At 53.3% G+C, this 22631-nt stretch overlaps 1 protein-coding gene and 1 long non-coding RNA gene across 2 annotated transcripts in view; one reads left to right on the forward strand and one right to left on the reverse strand.

Annotated features, from left to right (window-relative positions):
- Positions 1–9405: 9405 nt before the first annotated feature.
- Positions 9406–22631, forward strand: part of CNIH3 (cornichon family AMPA receptor auxiliary protein 3) — a 98860-nt gene continuing 85634 nt past the window's right edge. The window contains exon 1 of the mRNA XM_072830138.1: positions 9406–9611. Within this exon, the coding sequence (XP_072686239.1) occupies positions 9531–9611 (81 nt within the window). The 5' untranslated portion in view covers positions 9406–9530. The remainder of the gene's footprint in view (positions 9612–22631) is intronic.
- LOC140634699 (uncharacterized) lies at positions 14286–19980 on the reverse strand. Its single transcript, XR_012032087.1, has 2 exons — positions 19772–19980; positions 14286–14428 (listed from the first exon to the last, which is right to left on the reverse strand). It is a non-coding gene; the product is annotated as an uncharacterized lncRNA (long non-coding RNA).

The raw sequence follows: 22631 nt of genomic DNA on the forward strand, positions 1-22631 counted from the left end.
ATTTAGAGGCGCCTGGGTGGCTAAGTTGGGTAAACGTTCAACTCTTGATCTCAGCTCAGGCCTTGATCTCAGGGTGGTGAGTTCAGGCCCCACGTTATTAAAAAGTAACCACAGTTTACAAATAGCTCTCCCAGAACACCCGACGGTTGCGGTTGTCATGGCACGTGGTGCTCATTCAGATGAAGCTGCAAGGACCTCCCTCCCAAGTGTGCACATGTGTGGGCATCATGAGTGCATGCTGTGCACGCAAAAGCGTTGGACATCCTTAAGGCGAACTGAGAATAAGGAAACATGAAGTCACTCACGGCTTTACCAGCTCAAGTTCTGGTGGAGCACAGAAAGGCGAGGGGGAGAGCAAGGCGGCAGAGCTGGGCCAGGACAGAGGCCCCTCAGGGCACAGGGGAGCGGGGGAGGGGGGGGGCTTGGAGAGTGAGGACGGAAAGGAAGGGAAGTCATCCCAGCAATACTCAGACTGTAAAATTAGGTCCAACATTAATCTTGTGAGTTACAGACTCATTAGCTGTGGGGCTAAACTTAGTAGCCTCAGATTTTCTCCAGGACACCTGAGACTGTTTCTCAGAACAGCACTCTGTGCCCAGTGTGCAGAGGCACAGGGAAATTTGTCACGTTGGACTCAAAGCCCGAGTCCTCAACTTTCCTATCTGAATTCACAAGTAGTAACATTAGTTTTCTAATGGCAGCACAGAGGGGTCATGTCAATCATAATGCCAGCCTGTCTCCTGAGGCATCCACTGCCAATGCTTTAGGACAAAGGGCCAAGCTGGGAGCTGGTTTTTGACCCCAGTGGACAGGTATGGGCACCTCAGGTTTCCAGCAAGCTCCATTAGGGACCCCCGGCTCTTCAGTCTCTGAGTCCCACACACAGTCTCCCTGCACAGGACAAGTAGCCTCTGAGCAGCATCGTGGAGGTAGATGGCACATGTCCAGGTATAGAAGGAGCCAGGGCCCAGGGCTCAGTGGAGAGTGTTGCTCTGCTAACAGCCACATTGTGATCTGTTTACGGTGCCTGTTTAGCGGTACTAATTTCTGCAGAAAGTAGCACTCATGGGAAGATGGCATTCAGCTGAGTTGTGGATATAGCAGGAAGCTGTGTCCTGTTCCTCAGCCTCTGGCCCCAGGACTCTCCAGAATTGTCAGCTCTGGGCTAGAAGCCCTGCCCTTCCCCCTCCCCACTACCTCTTTGGTGAAGCATGGCTTCTGCACTTGCTTTGGCCTATCCACACAGGCCACGCTGATGCACATGCAGGGCATGGAGGGACAACACACCTGCCCACAGCCACATAGCTAGGAAGGGGGAAGTCAGGCCCAAAGCTTCCCAACTAAGTCATCTGTTTCAATTCAGTGAAAAATACGTTTATTGAGCATACTCTATCTGAGCCTTGTGCCAGATGCCTTCACAGACATGTGTGCTCCTGTTGTGGTTCTTATTAAAGTCCTAGATGGCTCTGTGCATCTCTGTTAGCTTGTGAGCTCCTTACAGGCATGGATTATGCCCTGTTGATTGTGGCTGCTGAGTGGTAAGTACTCTAAGGGAAATATATGAAAGGCAGACATGGCCCCTGTCTGTGTTGCTCATCACCTAGTGGGCAGACTTGTTTAAAGGTTACCAGTCAGACTGTGATAAATGCATCTATTCATCTAGCCATCCATCCATCCATCCATCCACCCATCCACTCATCCATCCATCCATCCATCCATCCATCCATTTGTTGAATGTTTGCTGGACATCTGTTATATGCCAGATGCTGGGAAGGTAATGGTGATTCATAGATGAATAAGAAAGAGTCTCTAATATCAGTTTATAGAGGGAGATAGAAATTCAACACATAAAGAGCTGAATTGTAAGACAGGGTGGTGTTCCACTGATATGAGGTATCTAGAATAGGCAAATACATAGAGATAGAAGGTAAAATGATGGGACCCAGGGCCTGGGGCTGGAGTATGGAGAGTTATTATTTCATGGGGACAGTTTCAGTTGGGGAAAAACGAATAATTTCTAGGGATGGATGGTGGTGATGATTGCATAACATTGTGAGTGCACTTAATGGCACAGAACTGCATACTTAACAAAATGGTTAAAATGGTAAATTTTATGTTATGTATATTTTACTGCACCCCGCCCCCAAACAAACAAGGTGATAAGAACTCTGCAGCTCAAAAAAAAAAAAAAAAAAAAAAAAAAAGAACTCTGCAGCTCGAGGACACATGAGTCTTGGAACCCGTGCCTGGCCCAGGTGGCCTGGACAGGTCACCCTGCCCCAGACCCCAGAGAATTTATGCCTTGCTTGTCTGGAGGGGGGCCTTGGGGGATGGAATTAGAGCAAATGGGAGTTATGGGAGCTGGAGGCACGCTTTACCTAAGCTATAGGAGAGTGTGCTTTATACTTTCCCTTTCTGGAAGCTGTGAGTTCTATGTATAGTGGGCTCCATGTTAGAAAGGCCCCTTGGTGAATAAAGGACTTTTGCAGTAATCTGTCACTGCACAACCAACAATACCCAACCCCGTGGCTTCAAACAGCAGCTACTCTTTATCTGTTTGTGACTTAGCTCTGGACTGGGCTCTGCCATGCGCCGTCTCTGATCCACATGGAGTTGGCCATACTTACCAATGTTCAGGGCGGGGAGAGCCCAGAAGGTCTCCCCCAGTGTGGCACCTCAGTGCAGGACCAGAGACCAGGGGCTGGTGGGGCCTCCCTGTCCTTGGGGAACATATTTCATGAGTTGGACTGACTTTTATTAATTTTTGTCATCTTCAATCCATGGAGCTTTGCACACGTAGTTTGGCAAAGTCACAGTATTTATTTATTTAAAAAAATTTTTTTGGAGATTTTAGTTATTTGAGAGACAGATTGAGAGAGAGAGAGAGAGACTAAGAGAGAGAGAGAGAGAGAGGGGGAGAGCGCACGAGTAGGGGGGAGGGGCCTCTTCCCAGAAACCGGATTGCCCTGGCCATGGACGCCCAGCCTCTGGAGCTGTGAGAAGGTAAATTTCTCTTGCTTGAGCAGCCCAGTCTGTGACATTTCCTTACGGCAGTCAGAGCAGACTAATGCAGTAATAAGTAGAAAGCTTACCAAGAAAAAAGTTAAAGTGATTTATTGAATTTACATATTTGATTGTATCATTTTAAAATAAGTTATTACTATGCTTTTATGCAAAACATTGAAGTTTTTTAGGAAATAAATATTTTACTGTCTTGATTTATAACTTTTCATATAAGTTATTTTCTCATTTCAGTAGATATATGTTTCCCAACAAGCGGGACCATAATATAGGATGCAGTGTGTGCTTATATAGATACTATTTTTAAAATGGCTGTTGAATATTTCATTTCTGGAAATGGTCTATCATATTTATTTTACTTTATTTTATTATTTTTATTTTAAATTTATTTATTTATTCATGAGAGACACACAGAGAGAAGAGCATAGGAAGAGGGAGAAGCAGGCTTCATGCAGAAAGCCCAATGTGGGACTCAATCCCAGAACCCCAGGATCATGCCCTGAGCCAAAGGCAGACACTCAATTGCTGAGCCACCAAGGCATCCCTGGTCTATCATATTTAAGCACATGCTAGCTAATGCTGATATTTGGCTAGGATATTTTCTTGGTATTTTTGATTTTATCAACATTTTAAACACTTAAATTTAGGCAATTTTGTTCTTTCAAGCTCATTGTGTGAAAGTGATCTTTGGATTGTTTCTCTTATTGATAATTACAATTATTTAATGAAACCATGAGCTTTGGCAGCATGTGATCTGCAATCAAACTGTGCACCATTTGCATCCATTCTTGTATCCCCGGCACTAATGAGATGCTCATATTTTTGTTAAAATAATCAAATTATTATGAATTATGAAGCATTGTATTATTTTGTACTAATTCTTGTGAGTGTGAAAGGTGTTCAGGTCCTCGGACTTGTGTGCACGAGATGGGCTCTAGGCTGGGATTCATTATTAATATCACTGCTCGTTCTCTGCACCCTCGGAAGATTGAGGTGAGTGATGTTTAAGTGAACAGTAATAAACAGATCCACGCTTAGTCTTCTTTCTTTCATGAGTTCATTTTTAATATTTTATATATAGATCCTTAAATTTGTAAATATTGACACACTGCATTTACTTGTGCACTTGCACAGGAATTATGATGCACACGTGCAACCAAAGTAGTAACTAGTTAGAGTCCATGGCAGCCCTGTGATTCCACGACAGCGAGAAGCCCGGTGAGCTTTGAGATGCACGAGCTTGTAGAGCCAGGTTCATCAACGATCCTTGTCACGGCCCATGACAATGAGCCTGAGTGAATGAGTTTAATTTAGAACTTAATTGTTTATTAATTTTACTGTTTGCTGTGACAACTGCTATGCTATTTACCAATTGGAACAGAAAACTTCCAATATGACCATCATGGCTACAGTCATATTAATGACTATTGGGTGAATAAACTGTGAGGTGGAAAGATGAAGGTCTCAGAAGTCAAAGGTCCTTTCTGGTTCTGGAGAGATTCTGGGAGATGTCTCTGTGGGGGAGAGACAAGTGTGGAGAATGGCTTTGCAACAGCCAGTGGAGGTGGGGAGCAATCGGCAGGATGGAAAGAGGCTGAGGCTGGGTTCTGGAAGAGAGGGGACCCATATACACTGTTTCACACCCATGACTCTTGGAGGAGGCAAAACCTCACAGACGGGGCTGTGTGGTGCCCAGGGTGCAGAGGCTCCCAGCACTCCAGCCAGGAGGGACCAGAAGGCCAGAGGCCAGAGGACCCAGAACCAGGCCATCTGGAATGTCAGCAGGAACCAGGAACCAGCGTGGTCAAATGACCAATGGCAGAGAGAGGAGCTGCCTGTCGTTTGGTATATGTAAGCCCCCTAGATCTCTTGGGGAGCCCCAGTGAAGGCTGATACTGAATTCCTTGCTAGTCAAGCAGGAAGGGGACTCAAAGTTAGATTTAAGTTATTTTAAAGAAAACAAAAAGGTGATTAATCCATTCTTAATTTAATGAAATCTGTAATTCATAGCTAGCTCCTCCACACATGTGCATGCATACCCCACAAGTCAAGGGGACGTCCTGAGTCAGACGACGCCAGCTTAGATATGTGGAGGCATGCACGGCAACCAACATGGGCCTCCACCGAATATAGTCACTGTGCTCAGCATGGAGCTGTCAATGGAGGACACTCAGCTTAAGAAGAATTATTGTTGGATAAATTACACAAAAGAAAATGGTTAAAAAGTCCTAGAGTGCGAGGTGTAGGGAAAATCTTTACATTCTGCTTCAAACAAACCAGCTGTAAAATGCAATTTGGGAGAACCAGGAGGCATATATGGCAAAATGTTAACAGTTGTGGAATGTGAGTGATATGGAGACGAATGGTTACTATGCCCCCTTTTCTACTTTTCTATACATTCGAAAAAAATTTTTTTTAATTTTATTTATTTATTTAGAGAGAGTGCATGTGAATGGGGTGAGGGGCAGAGGGAGAGGGAGAAGGAGACTCCCCTACTGAATATAGAGCCTGATGCGGGGCTTGATCCCAGGACCCCGAGATCATGACCTAAGCCAAAATCAAGAGTTGGACCAACTGAGCCACCCAGGAGCCCCTACATTTGAAAGTTTTTAAAAAAATTTATTTATGATAGACACAGAGAGAGAGAGAGAGAGAGAGAGAGAGGCAGAGACATAGGCAGAGGGAGAAGCAGGCTCCATGCACAGGGAGCCCGACATGGGATTCAATCCCGGGTCTCCAGGATCGCGCCCTGGGCCAAAGGCAGGCGCCAAACCGCTGCGCCATCCAGGGATCCCCATTTGAAAGTTTTATAAGAGAAAACCTCAGTAACGGGCATGGAATAAATGTGGATATCCCAAAGTCCACTCGAAACCCTCTTTTCTTTGCCTATTTGAAAGAGGCCAGAAGAGGAAAAGACTCACCTTCTCAGACTCACTTACAACTAGGTCAGAGTTGTGGCCAATCAAAGGTAGCAGATTCCGGGGGAGAGTTTCCTTTACTCTCCCAAAAAACATGGCTTCATGGGCTGAAACCTTTGGGCTCTTTTGTCCTGCCCACAACATGATGGAGATGCAGCAGCCTTCTCGTGACCGTGAGAACCAAATCCACATGCTAAGGATAGCAAGTTAGGAAGGTAAAAGGAGCTGGGGGCTGAAACAATGTCAAGGAGCTGCTACACCAGCCCTGAACTGATGATATGATTTCTTCTCCTATCAGGAAAACACCCCCCCAAACACACATTAAACCATGGTATTAGTTAAGAATCATGTTTACCTGTAGGTAACAGAATTCCTTACTTTCATGGCTTAAAAAAGTCAGAAGTTTTATTGTCTCACACTATAAGAAATCAGAGAAGTTCAGGGCTGGTGTGGTGGTTCTATCTTGTTAATGGTGCTTTCTCTCTCTATCTTTTTAGCTTTCCCATTCTTACTGTGTTGATTTCTTCCTCACTGTTACAAGATGGCTGCTGTACCTCCAGGTAGCATGTCTGCATTCCAGGCAAAAAGAAGTACATATCTTCTAAGCTCAAACTGTGTCACATGTCTACCTGTGGCTGCATGGTGGCTAGGAAAAAAAACCAAAACAAAACAATTCCTTTTCAATGTCTACAGTTGGTGAAACAATGTAGGTTGGTCTCTCAGCATCCATTCGTTACTTTCTCCCTTGCTTTCCTCTGCTGTGTCACAGGCAATTCTTCTCCTCCTCCCTCATCTAAGGCTCCCTCGTGAAGGAGTTATTTATAATCTCACCAATTAGGCTTGGAATCTTGGGAGTCCCCCCAGGGCCCCCAACCACTAAATAACATTTGTTGAATTAGTAAACACTAATTCTGCGGTTCTTATTTACTGAGATTCTACTACTGATAACACAAGATAAAGCGGGGCTGGGGAAAGGTCGAGAAAGATGGAGGCTAAGGTATATTTGGAGCCTTGAAAGTCAGAGTGGTAGGATGATGGGTTCAATTGTTTTTGTTTGACATTTTATTTTGATGTAGACATTCTGATTCTGGTAACACTGAGCTAGATAATTCAGACCAACCCTCCCACTAAATACAATTTAAGAAGCTGAATAAAATCTAAAAACACTCTTCTTAAAAGCATCAAAGACTTAGCTTGAGAGTAAGGAATTACTGGGGCCATGTTTTGAGGGTGGACAGGATCCAGACTGGTGTGCCTAGCATTGGGGGCCAGTCTTGCCTTTCTGGGCCTTTGCTAATCTGGAGGAAGGGTAAGAGTCTGAGTTGGAGATTTAGCGCTTCATAGGGCTTGGGGCAAAAGCCAAAGTCCGAGGACCAGCAGGGCTTGGGACTTAATGACCACCTGCTTTGGCGGGGGATCTAGAAGGACCACTGGTGAATAAAAAGAACTGAGAAAACTAGCCCTGAAACAGACTGGTCACCCCAGAAAATCTCAATCCCTGAGTTTGGAGCAGGGCAATTCTAGAGTGCCAGAGTTTAGAGTTCCCAAACACCTGGTAAAAGATGTAGAAAATCCTCTTTAGAGAGAGAAAACATCATCTCAGTCCTCAAATTTCTGCAAAGAGCCTTAAAAAAAATGTTTTTTTTTTTTTTTACAATAAAGACTTAGTGGACGTAGAAGGAGTGAGGGCTCTGCAAGCACGAACCAGCAGAAGCAAAAGACAATAGATCAAACCTGAAGGAACTCAAAATATTTGAACGATTATATCTTCCTGTGATATTTTCGTATTGTTTTGGTGCCACAAAACTTATATGGTATAATTACAACCTTAATGGCTGATATAGAGATGTGATTGCTATAAAATGAAAAGCAAAAAACAGAGCTCGGAAGCAGCCTGGTACCATGGTGCCAGTGGTGTCTAAGAGTGGCCAACTCTGGCGTCTGTTACATCCTTTTTCATTTCCGTATTTTTGTTGTTGTTGTTGTTTGTTTGTTTTTAAGGAGTATTTGTACTGGAAGACATCCAAGTAAGAGAGAAAGTGATAAAGAGTATAACCCAGAGTGGGGAGGATTTGCAGGTGCAAAATCTCCATGGTTGCCCAAGGTCCTCTGGTCAGAAGGGCATCCTACCTGGATGAATGCTCTATGGCTTCGATCTTGAAATCGTCGATAATTTCTAACAGGGAGCGCTACCAGGTCCTGACCCAGAGGCAATTAAATGCTGACCCTCTGTCAACAGCCGCCAGACTTCTCTATCTAGCTCCTGCACTCCGCACTGAGCAGCATGGAGTGTCCCAGGTGGAGGGGGGACGACCTCTGCAAGAATGCCGAGGCACGGAGGAGGGCCCCCTGGGCCAGGGGTGTGCAGAGCTCTCCCAGTCCTGTCCTGGCGCAGGGGACGGCCGGAATCGCAGGTGGGAGCCGCACAGGTGGCACCAGGGTCAGAACCATCGACAGCTGTTTATTTCGCGTGCGCTCTGAGACCCGCTCCCAAGACCCCGGAAAGACCGGACCCCCTTCCCCGCTCTACCCGAGATCCCTGACGCAGGAGGCATGGTGCGTTTCCAAGGCGCTGGGCCACTGGGGCAAAGCGGGCGCGTACAACCCTGCGGTTTACTGACCGCGCAGCCAGTGCTAGGCCTGGCGCCCCTTCCTGACTTCGGTTCCCATTTAACCCCGTGACATGGATTGGCGGTCCTCTTTCCCCAGTTTTCTCAGATAAGCAAACCGAGGTGTAAAAAGGTTAAGAGACTGGCGCGCCGGGGTCTGACTCCAAAAGCAGGTGCTCTGGACGGTCCACTGGCTTAACCCAGTACCGGAGCACGGGAGGGTCCGGCGGGGCGGCGAGGGCGGCGCAGGGGCAAGGCCGGGCCTCCAGGCGCCGCCGCGGTCCCCCTCCCCGCCCCCCGCAGCTCCCACCTCCGCGGACGCGCGAGCTCCCAGGCCCCGCCCGCCCGCCGCCCGCCGCCCGCCGCAGGTGTCCTGGGAGAGGCGGGCGCGCACAGCGCCGGCGCCCCCGCTGCAGCTCTGCCGGCGGGGAGCGCGCGCTCGCGGAGCGCCGGGGCCGAGGCGGCGGCTGCAGCAGCAGGTGGAGCGGCGGGCGCGGCTCCCGGCCTCGAACCTGCCGCCGCGCCGCCGGGCCGAGCCGTGCGCGCCGGGTCCAGCCTGGCTCCGGGGAGATCGGGTCCCCGCGCGGCGCCCCGGCCCCCCCGACCCCCGCAGGACTGTGCTCGCCGGCGGCGGCGGCGCTGGGGTCCGGGAGGAGCGGCCCTTCCCCGGGATCCTGGGCGCCGCCGCTCGTGGCGCGGGCCTCTCCGGCTGCACTCGGCGGCTGAGCTCCCCGCCCGTTGGTTTCCCCGATCTGGGGACGCTTCCCGCCGGCGACGCCCCAGCAGCTTGGCGGGGGTCGGCGGGCGGCGGGCGGCGGGCGGGCTGGCGTCCCGGCCGCCCCTGACCCTCGGGGCTCCCCTGCGGGCCTGCCTGCTCCCAGCCCCCCGCCCGGACCCGGACCCGGACCGGACCCCGCCGCGGAGCGAGTGCGGTCCTCGAGGGCGCGGCGTGTGGGCTGGGGCGCGCGGCCCGCCGCTGGCCATGGCCTTCACTTTCGCCGCTTTCTGCTACATGCTCTCCCTGGTGCTGTGCGCCGCGCTCATCTTCTTCGCCATCTGGCACGTGAGTAAGCGGTACCGGCTTCTAACTCTTACTACCGCCCGGCCCACCCCTTCCCCGGTCTCTCTGAAGCGTCCCCGAGGCTCCGCGAGCGGCGCAGCTGCGGGCTGGACTCTGCCGGCCCCGTCCCGGGGGGGATGGTTGGCGGCATCGGAGCCGGGCTGCTGGCGGGGGCAGAGGGACAGCTGGCCCCGGCGCTGGTCCCGGCGCTGGTCCGGGTGCTGGTCCTGGTGCTGGTCCCGGTGCTTGCCCCGGTGCTGGTCCTGCCGCTGGTCCCGCCGCTGGTCCGGGCGCTGGTCCCGCCGCTGGTCCCGGTGCTGGTCCCGGCGCTGGTCCCGCCGCTGGTCCCGGTGCTGGTCCCGGTGCTGGCCCCGCCGCTGGTCCCGGCGCTGGTCCGGGCGCTGGTCCCGGTGCTGGTCCGGGCGCTGGTCCCGCCGCTGGTCCGGGCGCTGGTCCCGGTGCTGGTCCGGGTGCTGGTCCGGGTGCTGGTCCGGGTGCTGGTCCCGGTGCTTGCCCCGGTGCTGGTCCTGCCGCTGGTCCCGCCGCTGGTCCGGGTGCTGGTCCCGCCGCTGGTCCCGGTGCTGGTCCCGGCGCTGGTCCCGCCGCTGGTCCCGGTGCTGGTCCCGGTGCTGGTCCCGCCGCTGGTCCGGGCGCTGGTCCCGGTGCTGGTCCTGCCGCTGGTCCCGCCGCTGGTCCGGGCGCTGGTCCCGGTGCTGGTCCCGGTGCTGGTCCCGGCGCTGGTCCCGCCGCTGGTCCGGGCGCTGGTCCGGGTGCTGGTCCGGGTGCTGGTCCCGGTGCTTGCCCCGGTGCTGGTCCCGCCGCTGGTCCCGGCGCTGGTCCCGCCGCTGGTCCCGGTGCTGGTCCGGGTGCTGGTCCCGGCGCTTGCCCTGGTGCTGGTCCCGGCGCTGGTGCCGGCGCTGGTCCCGCCGCCGGTCCCGGCGCTGGTCCCGGCGCTGGTCCCGGTGCTGGTCCGGGTGCTGGTCCCGGCGCTTGCCCTGGTGCTGGTCCCGGCGCTGGTGCCGGCGCTGGTCCCCCTGCTGGTCCCCCTGCTGGTCCCCCTGCTGGTCCCCCTGCGGGGCCCGGGCGCACAGCGGCACGCCCACCAGCCCTGCGCCTCCTGCCCGCGGGAGCCGGGAGCCGCGCCTCTGTCGGCCCCGCAGTTAGTCAAGTAACTGTAACAACTAAACACTGAAAATGTCAGCTCTGTGGTGGGCTGCGGTTAGACACTTTTGGAGACAAAGCGGAGACATGATGGGAGCGCTGTGGAACAGGGTGCGAGGCAGGCCGCGAGGGGAGGGAGAGACCAGACACCGGGGTCACCTGTCCCGCGGAGAGAGGCCCTTGTGGGCGACCGGATTCCCAGTCCCCCGCTGCCCTCCAGGGCGCCCAGCCGCCCAGCGCCTGCAGGACCCCCCACCGGTAGCGGACTCCCCGCCCCGAGCGGCCCGCGCCCTCCGGGGTGGCTCCGGCTGGGGGCAGTGGAGGCGGGTCCTGGTTCTGCAGGTATGGGGAGGGTCTGGGACCTGGAGCTGTTGTACATAGTGGAGGGGGTGGCCGCAGTGCAAACACGGTGCACAGTTGGCAAGCCCAGCGCTCTCAGGGACCCCTGCCCTCGCCAGCCAGGAGCTGGTGGAGGAAGAATGGCTGAGGTGGAGAGTTCCAGAGGGAGCCCTCGGCGCAGCGTCCCCGCCCAGAGCGTCCTGGGCTATGGAGGGACCCTGGGTAAATTCCAGGAGACCCCTGTTCCGAGAGCCCTATAGAGCGTGCCCACAGGGGCAGAGGCCCAGAAAGCAGATGGAAAGCAGAGTTGCCGTGTGGATCGGATGCTGGTGTTCTGTAGGAGCGGTTTCTGGAGCGAGAGGGCTTATCTTAAGATAGAACTAAAGGTCCTCTTAGAGGCGCTCTGGGAGCCAGGAGAGGGTGCCTGGCAGCAGGCACGACGCTGGCTGGGCTGGCTGGGCTTCGTTCCACGTCCCCAAGTGAGAGCTGACCTGGGTGGTCCCCAGGCTTCCCCTTGTGTCTAGATGCTGCAAGTCTGTGAATCGGTCGGTTTAGAAATGGGGGCGGGTGGAGAAGGGATTCAGACACAGGAATTTCCTGGCTGATCAAAAATCTGGACAGTGAAAAGTGATACTTTTTTTACAGATTGCATATGGGATTTGCAGCCTCTCCTCCTCTGCCCCGGGATTCTGGGTATGATTCTGTCTGCGGAAAGGAGCCTAGGAGTTGTTGACAGTTGTTAAGGGAGAAGGAAACTTTACCAAATTTAGAAAAAATAGGGGTGCAGGACAGATCACACCCAAACAGGACAGCACATACCTGCTCATGTGTTTCAAAGGAGCTTTCTGTGTTTCCCCAGATTTGGGGAGTTATTTGCATTCTAGAAGGCTAATGACTCCCTTTTTCAGAAATACTTTGCTTGCTGTTTCTTTATGTTCTCGTGTTGGCCAGAGGGTGGCAGGTACCAGAGAGCTCCACCAAACCATCAGCACTGGGGTTCTCTGAACAGGCCCCTGGAGCAGAGCAGGTAACCAGCAAGAATAATTTCCTCTCACTCAGGGGAAGATAATAAATAATTCAGGAGCAGGGTAATTAAATGGACGGCATGTGCATCTGGTTGACTAATAGATTCCTGAATCAAAGCTGGCTGCTGGGGTGATCCCCTGTTGGCGTCCCCTAGGAGTTCCCAGCCCACACCCCTGTGTCCAGGGGGTAGTCGGATGCCACCAGGTCCTGACCCGGTTCCCAGTTGGGAGGGGGGGCAAGATGCCAGTTTCTAATAATAAAAAGAACAGCTCTTTGAATTCAGATTACAACGAGTGTTGCCAAGTCTCCAGCCTCTTGTTCTTTCCTGCGTCTTTTCCTTCTCCCTGTCTCGGAATCAAACAGCCTAAAGCCTCCCCACGTTGATTTGGCTCTTGAACGTTGAAAAGGGGAATCAATGCACATGTTGTATGTGTGGGTGTTGCGCATTCAGTGGTAATGACTTCCACAGAAATTTAGGAGAGCTGGTTCTACGTTAGGCTGTGTGTTTGCTTTCTTTCTGGCTTCTTATCTTTCTTATATATTTTTTGATCTGATAAGCCATATCGATTGCTTAGCATATGTTAACATCCCCGGGAGTGGATTGGGCACTTAGCAATACCCTCCAGTTAGAAAGCTGGCTCTGTTGCCGTTTTGCTGGTTCTGTTGTCCTTTTCTTACTCAATGGTACACACCTTCTTGGTGGTGATACTACTAGCTACTACCTACTGAGCGTGCACAGCAGGCCAGTTCTAGGCACTTCGGAGGACCTGTCAGATGCTCACTTCCCCCGGAGGCCCCGGGAGAAAGGGTGGATGTGGCCATAAGCACATTGCTTTCAAGTCTCATGTTTTACTTGGAAAATTTATTTGCATCTGTTTTCAAATGAAAACATTTTGAATTACCGATTAATTTTATATCAGCCACCATTTGCCACATTTGGAACATGCAGAATAAACGTGAGGGTTTGTTTTTTGCTTGGGGTGTGTGTGTGTGTGTGTGTGTGTGTGTGTGGCTTTGCATGCCTTCAGGCACATGGCCTTACTGCCCTAGCCATCCTTCACTCCTCACCGATGACGTTTTTACAGATTGGGGAACTGTGGATCAGAGAGGCTATGAAACTTGCTTGAGGTTTCACAGCCGCGTGTGCTGGAGCTGGGATTTGAACTGAGTGAGCCTGGTGTGGCCATGTCTTCTTTCTAAATCTACTTACTATTTTGGCTTGTTTAATTTTGATAATAGTAGATAATGTTTTTATGCAGAGGATTATCTTTCTCCATATAAATAAAATATTTTGGGCTGGAATTTCTGATTGGAGTTATAACAACAAAGACCTCTAACATACTACCTATACTTTTTAAAAAGAGGAGATTCTATTTCATTATTTATTTTTCAATTTTATTTTAAAGATTTTATTTATTTGAGAGAGAGAGAGAGAGAGAATGAGTGGGGGGAGGAGCAGAGAAGATGCATGCTCCCTGGCTGAGCAGGGACCCCTGGTGTGGTGTTTGATCCCAGGACCCTGAGATCGTGACCTGAACCAAAGCAGATGCTTAACTGACTGAACCACGCAGGCACCTCTATTTTATTCTTTAAAAAAATTAGGTTTTTTGCTTCTAAAATGATACAGGTTCCTTGCTGAAAAATTTGAAAATTTTTCGGACATATATGGAAAAAAAATCACCATTAATCACATCCTCCAGAAATGATTTGTGTGTTTCTTTTTCCAACACCATGTATTTGTATATTTTTAAAAATTGCATATGGATGTTTAGAAGGGAAAAAGGTGTTCCAAAGAGCTTCAGATGTGCAGTGATTTCTATTTCCAGCCAATATGAAATGAACAGTGTTTACTGGCAAGAACGCTCTCAGCCCCAGCTTGCTCGGGCCTTTTGCAGGCCTTTTGCAGACTGTCACATTTATATAAATACAGATGAAACCATTCTTTGAAAAGATCAAAGATTCATTTCAGGTTTTTAGCTTTCAAAGTTTTTTTTTTGTTTGTTTGTTTGTTTGTTTGTTTGTTTTAATACCTAGAGTCACTTTTAAGACCTGTGAGATCTGACAACATACGAGTAAGATGAGTTCCTGATTGTATGTCTTTGGACGCATAGCGGTGCCGTGTGCTGCGGGAGGACTAGATGGGCCCCGACAGATGATGCGACACATATTTATTTACAGAGAGGCAGTTTTGCTGGGCAGGATGTCGTCCTGGCTGAGCTTCACCGCCAGCTCCAGCCTGTCACAGATCCCACCCTGGGGACCTTGGGGACCTCTCAGTTCCTCTGGTCATCCATCTGGAAAGAAAACATAGTTAATGTGAGACGCTGGGCTGCCTGGGGTTGACACCAACCCATCTTCGGAAGACCCTGATCCATGGACAGTCTGCTCAGCAGACAGCACTGAGCTGTCAGCTATGCTTGGTCTACACTGTTCCTTCCATCTGGGACACCCTGTCCCCACTGGCATCCCCATGTCCAATGTGGCGTCTGCAGCTGCGGCCTTCGGGTGCCCCCGCCTTCTGCACCCTCCGTGGCTCGTGTGGAAGGAAGCTCTGTGAGAGCAGCCACCTTTTTAGGTCATTTCTCCAGAGCTGGGGATGGTGCTTGTACAGGGGCTCAGTAAATGCTTGGAGGATACTTTCTTGTTCCCTTTTGGCTTGACATGCTTCTGGCTAACATGGTAACTCATGTCTGATTTGGCTTCTGGCTACTTCCCAGGGACAGCTCCCTGGGTGTTTAGGGCATGATTGTTTCTGCTGTACTGGCACCTGTTGCTATTACAAGAAGGCTGGCCATTACCAGGGCTGTGGGGCCCACCTCGATGATGCTGGAGCTGGCTCTCCTGCAGGGGTACAGCCTGGGGACAAGTGCCAGCTGTTCCCAGAGACCATGCCTCCTGCAAGTCATGATGTCAGGCCACCTGGCTGGCGCTGGCGCTCAGTTCTTGGCTGGCGGTCTCCCAGGATGACCCCTGCAGGGGGCAGCTTCGAGGGCATGGCATTTCCACCATGGTCCTGCAGGAGAGCAGACTGAGGATGTGGAATTCAGGGCTCCTGTACAGCAAGCAGGCACCGGCCCCCACCCGCTGCCTGGTGAGGCTCTGGGCCTGCTTGGGGTAGGATGCTGCGGGGCCACCATGATATTTGGCTTTGGCATTAGAATGCCTGAAGGAACTGTAAAGGCAGAGACCGGTACGAAGCCTCTGCCAGGCAATGGCAGCAGCTACCTGTACCGCCCAGGGGGGCAGAGTCCCTTCCTGAATCACGGGGCCTAGAACCTCTCTTGACTTGCATCCAGAACCCCCACCCTGCCCGTGGCTCTGCACAGGGTCTCCTCTGCACTTGCTTTCTGCTACCCTCCCTCCCAGTAGGTCTGTAAACCAGTTCCCCTGGTGCCCCGCTCTCCTAGAAATGTGCTGGTGGGTAGCGCCCTTGCCAGCTGTACCTGGGCTGTTGTCTGCCTCCTGTTGGCCACTCCCTGGGGGTCCTGCCAGGGCCTGGCTCTGTCATAGTCATACGCCCCCTCTGGATCTCCCCCCTTTCTGGGGTGAAGGATAGGGCTCTCGTGCATCCTGCTGCCCCCGGTCATGACCCCGTGTTCCACCCTGTGCCACCTGACCCCCCATCGACCTCCAGCCGCCTCTCACCACTGCTCTGAGTCCCTTTTCCCCACGGTCCCCTGGGGACCCACTGGCCCCTGGCTGCTGCCTTCCTGGTTCAGGGCTGCTGGAGCCAGCGAGTCTGGGCTCAGCCTTTGCAGGCCTCAGTTCCATCCCCTGACCCCCCAGCATGATCCGGCTGGTTCTTTCAGCTCTGTTGATACTGTTCCAGATCTCTGGCATTTCCCCAGAGTCCCCGGGGCCCCCTACCCTCTCAGACTTCACTGCCAGCTGACAGAGAAGGTAGAGTTATTGGCAGGGACACCTGGGCACCCTGGCCATCTCTGAGCTTCACATTCCACCAGCACACTTCCCCTTCCTCCTCAGACTCAGAATCTCCTGTGGGCTCCCCAGGGACGTCGCCCATCCTTGCCCCTGTGTGCTCAGCCACCGCCTCTGCTGGTCTGTCCCTGCTGTCTCTGAGCCCGTGGGCCAGCTGCTTTGTTCTGGGCCCTCCCCAGGCCGCCGGCCTCTTCCTTCGCAGATTGACTTGTTCGCTTCCCTGTTCGTTCCCTCTTTTATTCTTGTAGCAAATGTTCAGAAAAGGACCAAGACTGAAAAGCCTCCTGCTCCCATCATCCAGAATCAGCAAATGTTAGCATTTTGCCACTTTGGTTCCTTATCTGCCTTACTTCAGTCAGTGTTTCCTCGTGGGTTCAGGCCTAGAGCCTCCCTTCTTGGCCCTGCTCCAGTGGCCTGACTTCCAGTGCCATTCAGGGCTTAGCCGAGGCCTGTCCATGACCTCCAGGCTCTGGGCCATGCCCTCCTTGTGGCTGCTCTCACGGTTTCTATGTTCCTCCCTGTCTCTTCTTCCTGCCCTGCCTTCACTTACCTGAAGCTGCCCTGTCCCAAAGGGCTGTACCCCCAACCCTGTAGACCTTGTATGGGGCTGCCTGCCCTACCCCTGGGTCCTGCTGTCCTCACCACCATGGGACCTGCCCACGGTGCTGCAGTCTTTTCTCGGACTGTGAGCGCTTCCAGGGCAGGAATGCCACCCTCATTTGTAGCCTCAGTGTGTCACTGTGGCCAGAGTCCAGTGAGTATAGAAAACACACATCTAGGATCTGGGCAATCGACTAGACCACCCAAGACCCACACAGACTCTTGCTCAGTGGATGGTTTCCCTGGCTTAGCTGGTTACAGCAGTCACCTGGGTGCTTATTAAAAATGCACGTTCCTGGGCTCCACTGGAGGCCTGAGGAGCCCTGCCTGGGCATTAGGAGCATGTCCAAGCTCAGGCTCCCACCCCTGGGGTTGGGGAGATGTTTGACAGGGCACATGAGTCTGGGTGCAGGTGAGGCACGCCGCCCTGGTCTGTGGTTCTGCGCAGCAGAGGTCTGGGAGAGGCTGCTGTCTGAAGTCTGACGGGCGATGCAGGTGTCTGATTTATGCTTGGAGACAGCAGCCCCACCTGTGGGCAGTGGGATGCTCAGGGATGGTTGTGAAATGCACCATCCTCCCATCCTGTGATGCCCAATGGCAGACAGCCCCCCTGGGGCTCAGATAAGTCCAGCCTGAAGTCCCGGCCTGACATCTTCGCTGATCGGGTTCCTTCTGTGTTGCTCCTCCTCTGGCGGAGGGATGGTTCTCAGAAGGGACGGGGGGTTGTGTCCGTGCAGAGAAGGGCTGCATCGTTGCTGGTATGGCACCAAGGTCGAACGGCAGGTGCGCACCCAGATCTGCAGGGTTGGAGGTAGTTACTGTTGGAGACCTTTCGCAGGACCTCTACGTCTCAACACGGCGAGCCAGGCCTTGCCGGGACTGCTTTTCGTGGCTCCTGGACTCTGATTAATTCCCATAAAGGTTACGGAAAGCTCCATGTGCGCAATTATATCCTGAATTGGTCTCTGAATACCAATCTGGAACCAAACAACGAGGCTGGCAAATATTTTTAATTTGACACAGAAGAGGCAAGCATGAGACATTCTCATGTGCTAAAATAAAGCCTGAACAAAAAACACTAAAAAAGATACGTAAATGAAGATTAAGCTGCTAGACTCCAGTGAAGCTGCCGACTTTTCTGGGGGCACAGGGTCCTGGGCGTTAGGATGTTTACAGGGGCACCCTGCCGAGGGCACGGGGTTGAAGACTGGGGTCGGCTCACAGGATGGCTCCATGTGGGTTGGCTGCTGGAGGCTGTTCCAGGGCAGCGTGTCCTCACCTCTGAGGTCAGTGTCCATTTCATGCCCCCACCCCTTGGTGTTCAGATATGTGTGTTCACTCTTTCTCCCTCACGGATCTAAGTTCTGCATGTTCTTCACCCTGCGGCCCCTGTCTTGACCATGGTCAAGCCTGCTCACTGGCTCACTGCCGCCGCCCAGGAAAGCATGTGTGGCTCCTCAGCCCCTGTTCACACGCGCCCCTGAGTCAGTGCACACCTCGGGCTGCACAGCTCAGCTGTCGATGATGTAGTTGCTGTTGGAGGCAGGCGCTGTTGTCCCCGTTACGCATTCGTGGAACCTGGGAGGACACGAACAGGTGCGGAGTGCAGCTGTGGTTGGTGGCTCTGACTGGTCACGAGGTCTGACAGTCACCTCTTTGTAGCCTCGTTTGGGTTGTGAATCTGGAAGTCCCCTCAAAGAAGAGGGAGCCTGTGGCTTTGGGGACCGTGGTGACTGGCTCCCAGGGAATTCGTGGGTGCCATGTGCTCTGGCCCAGCCCCATCTGCTCCCAGACAGGTGGACACAGCACAGTCCCAGGGACTCACCAGCAGCCAGAGGGGCATACCAGCCGGGGATGTCTCACCGTCCAGGGCTCAGCATCACAGGCCTGGCCACCTTGTCTGCTGGAGCTCTGAGAACTGGGCCTCCCATCACTGCCTGAGCCTCTGCCGTGTGGGCACAGAGGGGACGGACTCTCTGGTCTTCATTTACCCCGAACTGGTGCAGGTGCCCATTGGGGGTATGGAGCCCGACAGGGTAGACCAGTCCCATCCTCTTGTAACCATCTGACCCAGACCCAGACTCAGGCCGCCTTGTACAGACACCCAGGTTTCTCTGGTTCTGGACTGTGTCAGCCTCACTACCTGAGCAGGAGAGGGACCTCACCTGGCCTGTTTCTACTTGAGGCTCTGCCTGATGCCCCTCGTGTTTTAACTGTAATTTTTTAAAAAAGGTTTTATTTAAAAAATTCTTGAGAGACACACAGAGAGAGGCAGAGACATAGGTAGAGGGAGAAGCAGACTCTCTGCGCGGAGCCTGATGTGGGACTTGATCCCAGGACCCCAGGATCACACCCTGAGCCAAAGGCAGACGCTCAACCACTGAGCCACCCAGGCATCCCATCTGTCATTTTTTTTTTTATTGTAGTAGAATATATGTCACCTAAAATTTACTGTTTTCCAACCATTTTTAAGTGTATGCTTCAGTGGCATTACACTCATGTTGCGGTGCTGCCACCCCCACCGTCCACTTCCAGAATCTTCTCACCCTCCCACACTGAAACTCTGTCCCCATGAAACACTGGCCGCCGCCTCCCCCAGCCTGGCTCCACCATCCTACTTCCCGTCTCTGGGAACCTGGCTGCTCTGTGCACCTTCCAGAGTGAGTCTTGGCTGTCCCCTGGGTCTGGACACTTCACTGAGCTCAGTGATTCCTCCCTGTGGCACCTAAGCAGGTGCCAACCTCGTGACCTGCTCGGGTTGGAGAGTGTTCCATTGCATGTATAATCCGTGTTTCTCCCTTAGCTGGGTCCACCATGTGCTGTCCCTGTGAAAACTGGCGTGTAGGGGTCCCTGATGCCCTGTCTCTCCCCCTGCCCCCGACCCCGTTCCCGTGCATTCCCAGAAGCAGAAATGCGGGGAATTCTATGTTTGCTGTCTGTGGTTCCTCTACTTTCACAGGCATGACCTCTGGGTCCTCAGCGCCAGCTCTGTGCTCTGCCTTGACCTCTGTCCCCACTGGTGACCACTCTCGGCCCTCCTTCAGGATGGACCACGGCAGTGCCGCAAGCATCCTGGTTGTCCTTGTGGGCTTACCTACCTGGTCTGCTTTTCCGGGGTCCTCACGTCTTTTAGGCGAGTCAGGTAGTCATAGCCTATTTTTTCAAATCCCAGCTGTCAAGAGTTGTAAAAGGCTCCTGTGCAGGGTTTACTGGACACTGCTCGTGGCTTTGCCAGGGAAAGGATTCCATCAGAAACAGGTAACAGGTCTGAGAATTGGGGAGTGCTCCTGAGTGAGAAGCCAAGGGATCTCACGAAAGGATTGTTGTTCAATCAAACATTTGCTTTTCCAAACTCACGTGGGCAGAGGCCCAGAGGCTGGCACTGCCCTGGTGGCTGGTGGGGACAGGACCGGGTGGTCACCTGCACCAGGAGGAGCCAGGGACAAGGAGGCTGTCAGCCTACAGGGCGATTCACAGGATGGCTTCATTCTCTAGCTCTTTGGAGCTGCCTTAAGTCACAAAAGTAGTTTTTAAAAAAAACAAACCAGATGTGTAAACTGTGCGATTGCCCTCTGTCTGTGTCTCTCACACATGCGCACAGTTACCAACACAAGAACAATCTGTGGCAGAGAGAACCCCACACCTTCCTGGCCAGACACGTGGGGAGGATGGATTTGTTTTCTCTGTCCCCCCGGGGTCAGGGTTGGTGGCGGGTGTGGGAGGTGGGGAGTGCCCATGTGCCCATTTGCCATCAGCACGGTTTGGGGCAGTTGTCACAGGTGCACCCAGCTGTTGTCTGCCTCTCCACGCCCAGAGGCTGGCGGCCGAGAGCCTGGGCCTGGTCTGCGTGCAGGTGGTCAGTACCCGGAGCTACCCGCGGCGGGGGCGGCTTGGTGCCATGCCGCCAGAATGGACTCTAACGAGTCCTTTGCAGTGTCTGTAAAAGCTGCAGGTGTGTGCGTTTCTGGGTGAATGACGCCCTGGCCTCCTGTCTTCCTACATCGGGAGGAACTGTGGGCCTGGACACCACGAGTCCACATTCCGCCCCTCTCCCTCCAGGGACATGTTCTGTCCAGGATTTGGCCACCTGACACCCAAAGCTCAGCTGCCTTCTGCTGCCTGCAGGTGTGCCGTGGCTGGTGCGTCCCTGGCATCAGGGGCTGCCAGGCCTTGACCACTCTCTCTCTCCTTCCTCCTTCCTTCTTCCCTTCCTCCTCTCTTGCTTTTGACCTCCTTTTGTTCCTTCTTCTTGGCACGTATCCTAGATCTGCCAGAGGCTGCACAATACTCCTTAGCCCAGCTGGAGGGCCCCGGGGCTGGGATGTTAGCTGATGCCACCTCCCTCCCCCAGGGCGAGGAGAACTTGGGGCTGACATTCCCAGGGCCTCAGCCTTAGGTACCTGTGCTGTTGGCGCCTTCGTGGGGTCCGTTTGGACAATGGGATACAGCTTTCCCGCTGGGAAAATGCAGGGGAGGGAAGTGGAATCTTGGAGCTGACTTCCTTTTTTTTTTTTTTTTTTTGTATTGGCAACTGATTCATGAACCCTAAAAAAAGAGCCGATAGCAACATAGCCAGCTAGCTATAGCAGCCCAGATGGTCCCCTATATAATAGAGACATTTGTCTCTTGCATAAAAAAAATATTTAAATGTGTTCTGTGAGCTTATTGAGAAAAGGAATTCGCAACTGCAGGGGTTGCGGGCCTGGAGACAGCCCAGCGATTCCAGCCCTGCAGAAGGCAGAGCTTAGGAAGCGGGAACTGGAGCTGTGAGGCCGGACGGGACGGGAACCCTGAGCACGCGAGCAGGAGTGGCTCCAGGGTGCCCCACGGCGTCACCTGCCCCTTGGGGAGGCTGCCGGCGGGGGACCGGACGTGCGCATGGACACCGAGCCCCACTGCCCGAGGCACTGCCAGCTGGGGAGGCTTCGGGCAGCTGTAGGCAGACCAGGGCCAGAGAGAACACGTTTGTGCCAACTGTTTCTCAGTTCTGCTCTGAACAGATAGATGCCACTTCCCTTCCCCTTCCGTCCTGTATGTTCGCTGGGAAACGGTGCAGGACCCCCGAATCCCATGGGCCTGCCTGAAACCTGACAGAGCTTTCTTTCTTTCTTTTTTTTTTTCTTCAAAGATTTATTTATTTATTTATTTATTTATTTATTTATATATTTATTTATGATAGACACACAGAGAGAGGCAGAGACACAGGAGGAGAGAGAAGCAGGCTCCATGCTGGGAGCCCGACGTGGGACTCGATCCCAGGACTCCAGGATCGCGCCCTGGGCCAAAGGCAGGCACTAAACCGCTGAGCCACTCAGGGATCCCCTGACAGAGCTTTCATTGTCCTCGCTGTCACCGGCCCTGGGCAGGCCCCGGGGCGGGGGTCCTGGTGGTGGAGGGGCTTCTGCTGACACCAGCCACTTAGCGAGGAGGGAGGGCCTGGGGATGGCCCCAGTGTGGGAGCAGGCAGTGGTGCCAGGTGGGGGGCGGCCTCCTGGCGCCTGCAGAAGCACTGTCTGGAACTGGGGGTCGAGTGAGCCACGGCGGCACCTTGAGCCCCTGCGGCATTCCTGGAGCGTGACTTAACCCCGGGATGATTGTTCTTGGAGGTTCTAGAGAGAGTGCGAGGATTGAGCGGAGGCCAATAGAGCATATGTGCTGAGCACAGAGAAACGGGTTCTGTCCCGACACCCTTTTCCCTCATTGCCTGGTAGCTTTAGACCCAAAAGTCATGCCCTGGAAGAGGGGCTGGCGCTGTTGCTACATGGCACTCTCCCACAAACTGCTCTGTGGTGTAGAGTCCCTGTACCTCCCTGGGCCGCGTGCACGTGTGTGCACGGGTATGTGTGTGTGCGCACATGTGTGTGGGTGTGTGTGAGCGTGTGCATGTGTGGGCATGTGTGAGCGTGGGCATGCACTGGTACATGTGTGTGTGCACATGCGAGTGTGTGCACACATGTG

The sequence above is a fragment of the Canis lupus genome, chromosome 6 (assembly GCF_048164855.1).
Source record: "Canis lupus baileyi chromosome 6, mCanLup2.hap1, whole genome shotgun sequence".
NCBI classification, from domain to species: Eukaryota; Metazoa; Chordata; class Mammalia; order Carnivora; family Canidae; genus Canis; species Canis lupus.